This window comes from Diorhabda carinulata, chromosome 1 (assembly GCF_026250575.1).
Source record: "Diorhabda carinulata isolate Delta chromosome 1, icDioCari1.1, whole genome shotgun sequence".
Classification (NCBI taxonomy): Eukaryota; Metazoa; Arthropoda; class Insecta; order Coleoptera; family Chrysomelidae; genus Diorhabda; species Diorhabda carinulata.
The window spans coordinates 23,449,979-23,459,490 of record NC_079460.1 but is presented as its reverse complement, the minus strand read 5'-3'; the positions used below and the strand labels follow the sequence as shown (position 1 = coordinate 23,459,490).

The 9,512-nt window shown below is 31.7% G+C and overlaps 1 protein-coding gene across 1 annotated transcript; it reads left to right on the top strand.

Moving 5' to 3' along the window:
* The first annotated feature begins 1,210 nt into the window (after nt 1-1,210).
* Nucleotides 1,211-8,920, top strand: LOC130896248 (solute carrier organic anion transporter family member 2A1-like). Its single transcript, XM_057804201.1, has 7 exons — nt 1,211-1,543; nt 4,932-5,123; nt 5,261-5,554; nt 5,609-5,764; nt 5,818-6,332; nt 7,275-7,533; nt 7,587-8,920. Exons 1-7 carry the CDS (start codon nt 1,273-1,275, stop codon nt 8,249-8,251), a joined length of 2,352 nt encoding a protein of 783 aa, XP_057660184.1. The 5' UTR covers nt 1,211-1,272; the 3' UTR covers nt 8,252-8,920.
* The last annotated feature ends 592 nt before the right edge of the window (nt 8,921-9,512 follow it).

Genomic DNA, 9,512 nt, shown 5'->3' with positions numbered 1-9,512 from the left:
CTTATAATATCCAGTTATATATCCTGCCCATTATCACTCCTTTCGATTTCAACCCCATAATTATCACCTTTTTTTACAGTTCATTTTGTCACGGTAAGCCTCCGCTCCATAGTCACACATCGCTTCTAGTCATTCTTTCTAACTTATCGTTTTATAACTAAAAAATGAATATCAGTTTAGGAGTACATAGAAGGCGTGAATATATTCTTCTTCTTTTTCTTCTTTCAATAGGACCAGGTCCTGTTCAAAGCTGTACGTTTGGCCCTTTTCCTGGATCTTCCTGAGAAGTTAAACTCCAGCTCTCGTACCACCTCTTTGGTGGTCTGCCTACAGGTCTGCGTGTGTTCGGTCTCTGAGTTTTAGCCCATCTGTCTTCTGGCGTTCTTTCTACGTGATCCCTCCAGAATGTTTTCGTGCCCTAACCCGTCTAACCACATCCTGTACGCCCAATGCTTCTCTTATGTCATCAGTCCTTGATGGTTCGCAGTATTTTCATCTCTGTGGTTCTCATTATTCTTTTTGTTGTGAATATAAAAAAGCATATATCGGTTGAAAATATTGAATATCGGGGATGCACATTGAGCCACAGATATTTCGTTTTGGGAAGGGTTTTGATCTGAGACACGGCGCGGCAGAAATATAACCCACATCTCGAATCAAAAACGGATAGAGATAAGAGATGATGTTGGAGTGGAGATTTGAGAGTTATAGTGATAGTATGGGCGTACATGAAGCAAGGTATATCAAAAACCTGTTGCTGAATTTATTATCAAGTTTCTGTTTAAAGTGAAAAATTACCAAGAGCTAACCATTTTTGCTGTTTGTTTATTTATTCCTCTTGTTCGTATTGTATTTTGTCAGGTCCCCGGATGTTGCAAATCATAATGGTGAGTTGATAGTTTTAGGTATCTAACGGGTGTCAAAACTTCACGAATTACATTTTCCCTGTTTGCATTATATTAATATACTTGGTTTGGTTTCCTCCACAGGCATTCTAATCACTTACCAATTTAGTAAGCTGAACATCAATATAACCTCAATTGTGATAATAAAAATGAAATGGACGAATAAACATTTTCCCGCGTATAAAGAAGCGCATAAAATTTAGCAAACACTTTCGTAAATATATCCCACTTTCTTATCTATTCAATTGTATTTAAGTTTTATCTTATCGCTATCCTTATTATTCGACACCAATTATTTATCTGGTAGATTACACCAGGTACTCAACTATAGGATAGCAGATATGCACTTTTGAATACAGTGTTAAAAATGGTTCATCCAACGAGTTTATTAAGATCAGATTCTGACGGGGCTCAGCGTTTTGCTGCTCCGGTAGAAAATTATTGGAATGAAATCGATTGTGGTATAAAAGCGTTGCCATGCTTGGCAGAGAGGTTGCAGTTGCAAAAATTAGCGAAATTATCAGTTTTTGTGACAGTGCTTTCGATAATAGGATACTTGCGTGGTCTTATTGTTGCTTATATGAATGGTACTTCGCAACTTTGGATTAAACATTACAATTTCCCCAGTTTTGCCACAAGTAAGTCAATTCTATTTGTTGTTTTCAGTGATTCATTTAGATAGATAGCATTATTAGTTATATCTATTCAGTATGGTATCTATTCAAGTTGAATTATCATACATGTGAAATAAGATTTGAAAACTCATACGAGTGACATTTGCTAATGATTTTACTATTGATTATCATAATAAGAATGTACCCACATGTTTTGAAATATTCATAATATCTAATTTTAACTTCCTGGCGTGAAAACTATGTCAAACTACATACACGAAATGAGCAATAATATAATATAATGATAAATAATACGAATGAAAGTTTCATTATACTTTTAAAAAAGTATCACGTACCGGGTGGACAATTAAGAACGGCTTTCGACCATAGAACGGTAATGGATTATATTACACATTCAGGAAAAGCTCTGATTTCTTTTAAAAAATTTGGATAGGGGCAAAAAAATTTAAGTATGTCTTTTAAAAGTAAACTAAATTAACATTAACATAGCGAACACCGCATGTCAATATCTGTTTTCTGTGCCTAAAGTACACAATATATACAGTATATATTTTAAGTTAGTAAATATCACGTTGTTTAGTATTTGCTTGCCAGCCATCAATAGTGAACGTTCTCAGAAAATTTGTATACATGGAAAAAATTGGTCACCGTTATCTCATACGATACTCTTATTTGAAATGCATTATCCCAACCAATATAAAAGATGAACTAGATTCTACTACTTCGTTATCAACAGTAAAATATTGGGTAGCAGAGTTTAAAATAGGACGTAGGACATGCGAAGACCAGCATCACAATTCACAATCACAACAGCTTCGTCGAATTTTTGCGCCATAACTATGGATGAGCTCCGTCTCACCAGCAACGCAAAGTCGGGAAATTGTATTTAGAAAAATGCCAAAATTAGGTGCTCTGTAATTTTCACAGTAACGGAATACAAACCTCCAGTATATTATTATTAATACATGTTGATTAGGAGTATTTGAAGGAATAAAATATTTTAGCAAAACCTAGGCACATGGAAATTACACAAAATTATCCCACGCTTTTCATGTCGAGTTAAAAATTTCAACAAATATAACATTTCGCCTAAAAAAATCATATATTTGTTATGTTCAATTACTTTCGGGACATCCTATATAAGTAATAAATATTAATATAGCTGTAAAAGAAGAAATTCTGAAAAATGATTCTCCCACTAGAAATTGTATGTATACATATGTGTGATTCACCTTGTATACCAAATTTCCATTTTCCATTTTTAAACAATTGTTTTATTCCCTGTATAAAAAAACTGAAAGTTTACTACTACACATTAAATATAATTAAAGTATCAGTTTTTGTTTCGAACCTATAATGGTTATATTCTGAATTTTCAAATTCTTTTTATTATTATGTTATGTTAGGTTACGTTGGGTTACGTTGGGTTATGTTGTGTTATGTTCGGTTATGTTAGTTGTTGTGTTAGGAAAACGTGCTAGCAACGCAATGAAAATAGTTACAATACATTGATTGTTGAGGTAATAAAATAAGGTGCTTATTAGGTGCTAAAGAGTCAAGGCTAGGTTAGGTGTTATGAAAGTACGAGAAATAATATTAACGAAAAAGTAGTAGGTTAGGTTAGTTTAGTTAGGATAGATTAGTTCAGGTTTGGTTAGGTTAGGTTAGGTTAGGTTATGTATTATGAAAATAGAAGCCGTCCGAGGTGTAACATATAAGGAATATATTACATAAATTAAAAACCAAAAAAATTAACTCGTTTATTAATTATTTGGGCACTTTCCAGATATTAACTCTTCAGCACCTTATTTTAGTATTTCAACAATCAATGTATTGTAATTATTTACATTGCGTTGCTAACATCACGTTTTCCTAGCAACGCAACTTTGGGTATTCTCTTATTGTGAAAATTACAGAGCACCTAATTTTTGAATTGGCACCTAATTAGTATTTTCTAAATACAATTTTCCGACTTTGCGTTGTTGGCGAAACGGAGCTCTATGGATGAAACGTAGGTCCATTACTTCACATCCGAAACAAAAGAACAATCAAAACAATGGGATGAAAAGGGAGAACCGACTCCAAAGAAGGCGAAGACCGTTCCATCTGCAGGTAAGGTGATGGCGTCAGTTTTTTTTTGGATTTGTGTGGGATAATTGTCATTAACTATCTTGAAAAAGGAAAAACTATCAGCAGCGAGTATTATACGAACTTATTGCAACATTTGAGCGACGAAGTTGTTTCATCAAGAAAATTAACCAGCTCAGACATCATTTATTGCAATGGCCAAAATTAATGAATTGAAATTTGAATTGCTACCTCATTCACCCTATTTGCTATAATTAGCCATCTCAAATTATTTTCTGTTCCCAGACTTGAGAAAATGGCTCGGTAGTCAAAGATTTTCCAACAGAGAAAGGATGATGTAGACAGTCAATGGCAATTTTGAGGAACTTGACGATTCTTATTATAAAAAGGGTATCGAACTTATTGAACATCGCTGTGAAAATTATATGGAGCTAAATGGAGAATACGTTAAAAAATAAATATAAATATATAATAAATACTTCTGGAACCATCGTCGTACGCCTATTAGGCTGGTTTGTCCAAACGGAAATTAAAAATTTATTCTTACATTGGCCCACCCGTTGTAATTTAAACTGTTCTTATAATAATCTCATTCCCGCTAGATGGCGTTATAAAATATAAGGCTAATATTACTAACAATAAGAACAAACCATTAAATAAACCATGTAACAAATCTAACTATTAACACCTTAGATGATTAACTACGTAATTAGATATTCAAAATATCGTTCATCATTTTCTATCATGAATAATTTCACGTGTATCAAATGTATTAGACCAATCAAATTAACTTATTCACATCATTGCTTCCCTATCTCACTTCAAAAATTTGCTCAATGGTTTTGGCTACTTCATAGTTTATAGTAGAGTTGTGGGCAGTCAAAGATCGTTGAGCACGAAAGAAATACCAAAGACCGGTATCCTTGGAAAAGCATGAACCTTTTGACGTCTAGATAAACTGTGAGGCTTGTCTAAGTATTAGAATTTCGCCCGTGTGAGTGCTGGGCATCTACAGGTGACGTGGTCTGCAATTTCTTTCTCCTCCGTGCACCAGTGGTACTCTGAGTCATCCATTATACTTATAATATGTCTTCTTAGATGACCGAGTACGGTTAACAGACCAATTGACTTTAACCAGCCTGTTCAAGTGGAGCAGTCAGAAGGCTGATTTTGCTACTAGTCAAAAGTAGATATACCATACTAAAGAAATAAAATGAAATTTTCAAGAAAGCGTGCGGGAGCTTTAATATTGAAGCGACTCAAATAAGTACTGGATAAACTATGTCTATATGTGGTTTTTTAGACTGGATGACAGTTTCTAACGAAGTGTTTAATGGTTTGTTAGCACTTTGTATTTCTTATTGGGGTGCTCGTCTACACAGATCTTCTTGGATAGGAGGTTTCACAATGGTGATAGCGGTTTCAGGTGCAACTTTAACCATTCCAGAAATTTACCATCCGTTTACTGGTGTAGAAATTACCAATACAATTATAGGTGAGTTTTTAAATGTATTGATCATTTTTTTCAAATCTATTGTTTCAAAGTATTGAATTCAAATAAGCATTTATTCTACCCCATGTTGCAGAACATGTTTTGACTGGGAAAATTAGCATGTTATGTTTGTTTTGTAGGTCCAAGTTTGTGTGGGGATCCAAATGGACAAAAATCTAGTAACAATACAAGCTTTGTGACATTTGATGAAGTTACTTTTGGTTATTATATTATTTTCGAATTAATTTTTGGAATAATGACGGTTTCATTCATTACACATGGTTTGTCTTATATCGACGATCATACCTCAGCCAAACATAGTCCTGTATTGATAGGTGTAATCTTGGCAGCACATGAATTTGGAAAATTTGGAGGGATATACTGTTCTTGGTCTCCTTTCATTTTACACATAAGTGGAATCTTTATTTCACCAAGTAAGTTGAAAATGTATAAAAAATAATTACATACAAACGATTATTTCGTTTTAGTATGGTTAACTGTAATCATAGTAACGTTTTTGGCTGGATTTGTCATGGTACTTTTCCCTACAGAACTTCCAAGTATGGTGCTGAAAAAATCGGTGAATGACTTGGTGAATATAGCTTCTGGAGGTAATCGAACGGAAGAAAAAACTAATATTGATGGTGCATGTTTACTGAATATCGAAATTTCTTTTCTTTATGAAACGTATTTTTAGGTTTCTTTAGGACGGTATGGAATTTAATCAATAACAATATTCTACTCCTTAACGTCATGTCTTTAACTTTGTTACAATCTGCGATGATTAACTTTGGTTTATCCGAGAAATATTTCAATCAATCAAAATATCACGTTTCTATAGAAGAGGATACTTCAGGTTATACGGATCCTAGCATCATGCAGTTCACTACCAATCTTCTGCGACAACCTTTCGTATCTGTATGTTTGATAACTTCTGGATTTTTCATGGCAAAACTAAGACCTAGACTAAAATACTTAGTTTCTTGGAATATAACTGCTGTTATTTTGGTGATAATGATATTCTCAAGCACTGCTTTTTTAAATTGTAACCATCAAATTCAAAACGAACATAAACATTCCATAACAATTCCGTATTGTAGTAGTCACTGCGGATGTCCTGTCGAAGAATCATTTCAACCAGTATGTGTAGATGGAAAAACATATTTTTCACCTTGCTTAGCAGGGTGTAGAAATTTCACCTCAGCTACTTTGGTAAGGTAGTTTCCTTAGATATTCCAAGGTCATATCTAATGGAAAATTGTATTTTTTTAAAATATAGATGTATAATAAGCGCTTTCGTAATGGGATTGTGGCAAAACTAAACTCCAAACTGTACTATTTCTAATATATTTCCTACGTTTTGAATACCTCTCCAGGGACTGAAATTATGATCAAACTACAATGTAAAAATATCTACAAAAGTAAAACAATAGTGAAAATTACTCACATCAATTAGTTGAGAATTGCGTTGTCTTGAATTTAATAATTTTTTTTGAACATTTAATTCATCCACTTCAATATTCAAATTGGCGATTGGTAGAAATATTAAACTTATTGATTATTGTTGCTATAGAAATCGTTGTTAATTATCATTGGCTAGATTATGAATGATGTTTTATCGGGTATATTAGGTTATGTCATTATGAATGATGTTTAACATTGATTGGTTATATTATGAATGAGATTGAATTTTTATAGGCTAAGTCGTTTTGAAATTCAAATTCCATCACAACGACCTAACCTTTAAGAAATCAATTTCATTTACAATTTAACCACTAAAACTATTTCAATAGCAACCAGAATCAATAAACTTAATATTTTTATCAAGCGTCAATTTAAATATTGAATTTTCAAGTTAATCAAGTCAAAATAATATCGCAATTCTTAACTAATTCATGTAAGTGTTTTTTTTTATTATTATTATACTTTTATAGATATTTTTACATTGTACTTTGATTATAATATCAGTCAGTGATTATGAATACTTAGATATTCGAAAGCTAGGAGATATATTAGGAATAGTACACTTCGGAGATAATTGATTATGATATCTATATTTTGATAAATACGTTTTCATACGTTGTTTCAAACTGATTTTCACGTATATGAAAGCATATAAAAAAAACTAAGAAGTGAAAACTTGAATATTTATAGGTATATGATAATTGTTCTTGTGGTATCACTGTTACTGAAGGATCCTGTGATGAAGAAAATTGCAAGTTCATATTAGCATTAGCTCAAGTAAACAAAATTATAATAAATGGAATAGTTGCTAGTGCTCTCCTCGTAAATATTATAATTATCATGAGAGTTGTAAGAAGACAAGACAAAGCAACAGCACTGGGATTAGAGTTGACATTTTTTGGAATAGTACCTTACGTACCAATCAAAATAATTTATCACTTCATTATTGGTGAGTGCAACATTATTTAAATCAAGTTAATTTCATATATTATTTTGTTTTAGACCGATTTTGTGAAATTAAAAGTGAAAAAGGTTGTCAATACTTTTCCGATAATTTTCCATTGGCTGTATCGTTAATAACAATTGGTCTAATGGTATGCGCTGTTTTTCTATTAATAGCCTTATTTTTCATTGCGAAAAAAAATAATAAGAACGAGAAAAATTATAATTCTGATTATGAGTTGAACGGATTCAACGAAAATGTTACAAATAATAATAATTCACAAATAATCATCTCAGAAGAACAAATACCTTTCGTTAATCAGTCTAGACGGAATCCACCATTATCTAGACAAGAACGAATTCAATCTTACATAGAAGAAGGAGAATTAGTACCACCGCTTCTACCTCCCAAAAAGAAGAATACTAAACAAAGAAAAATCCTTACGAATACTCCGAGTACAAGCACTAATAGCAACATTTCTGAAAACACAAATAAAAAAACGGATATATCAAGACCTGGTTCACGTACAAGTAACAGAAGGAACTCGAAAGCTTCAGCAGAATCCGATATGTCTTCTTTATACAGATTTGCAGACTCTATAGAGAATCTAGACGACAATTCTTCTCAATCGTCCAAGGTAAAAAGTCCAAGATCAAGTAGGAAAATAGACCACGAACCTAAATTGAGTTTGAACTCCTCAGAAGTAATGGAAACGGAATTTTAACGGTCGACGAACATTTTTGAAAATGCTCTCTGATTAATATTTGGTCGAATAGTATTGAAATAAGATGCAAGTTTTGAAGGGATATAAATAGTAATTTATTTTATTTTGTGATATAATTTTGTATAGAAAAAATTAAATTTTATGTATTGGATGTAGTAGAACTTTTTACTTCTGCTCAAATACAGTACCGTATCCAGCTAGCGTTATGAACGATCTAAAATTTCATTGTGGCGTTTTTGAAAGAATTATTAAACAAACTGAAATCTACTTAAATGGTGCAGATAAAGGTCACGAAAAAATTCTGTTGACCTTCAACGCCAAAATTTTGAGAAATCATTAACAAATAAAAGAAATTGATTCTCTTTGAAAAGTAGGTAAGTCAATGGATTTCCATTGGAGAAAAACCAACAGAAAAAAAAATGAAATCCGTCCCTTAAGAATTTTTTATTCACGTGACATCTAAACTTACAGAAATGAAATAAGATCGATTATATCAATAGTCTGTCCCCTCATTGGAATTTTCCTTTAAATAAATGTTTATCAAGGCATATGTGTTGATGATAATGACATTTGAATAGGCTACAACTGAAATTATTTACTATTGTATATATTATTCTTAAGTTGTTTGTAACCAAATACCTTTAAAAACAGATAATAAAATAAAACCAATTTTTGTTTCTGATTTTCCTTGTTTATTCCTCCCTTAGTCCTAATTAGGATAATTTACCCACATAGTTTATACTTCTTTTCTCTTAATATTTATTCTTTCTGATAGTTAGTACGTATAAAGCAGGTTAAATCTTCTACCAGTTGTACTTTATTATTATAATCATCATTTTTTCAGTCCCCATGTAGTTTGTGTAGATACCTGTTATATTATGTAGTTGAAAATAATATAAACCCAAAGTTTCATTATACAAAAATCACAAAACTTTATTCCAATTCTATTTTTTTCTTTCTTTTTCCTTATAATTGATTATTGATTAATAAGAAACCGTTTCCAAGACAAATTTTTCGAAAAAGACAGTTTTCATAGGCAAATAATGATTTATTATTTCAAAAGTAAATTTTTGATGAGATATGATGATTTGTTTTTGAAAAGACCTTTTTCATAGACAAACAAGAGTTTATGTTTTAAAGAAACTGTACGTAGACAAATTATGGTTTATTTTTTTAAAACGGACAGATTTTAAAAACAAATAACGGTTTATGTTTTTGAAAACACAAATTCCGTAGAAAAATAACGGTTTATTTCTTTTAA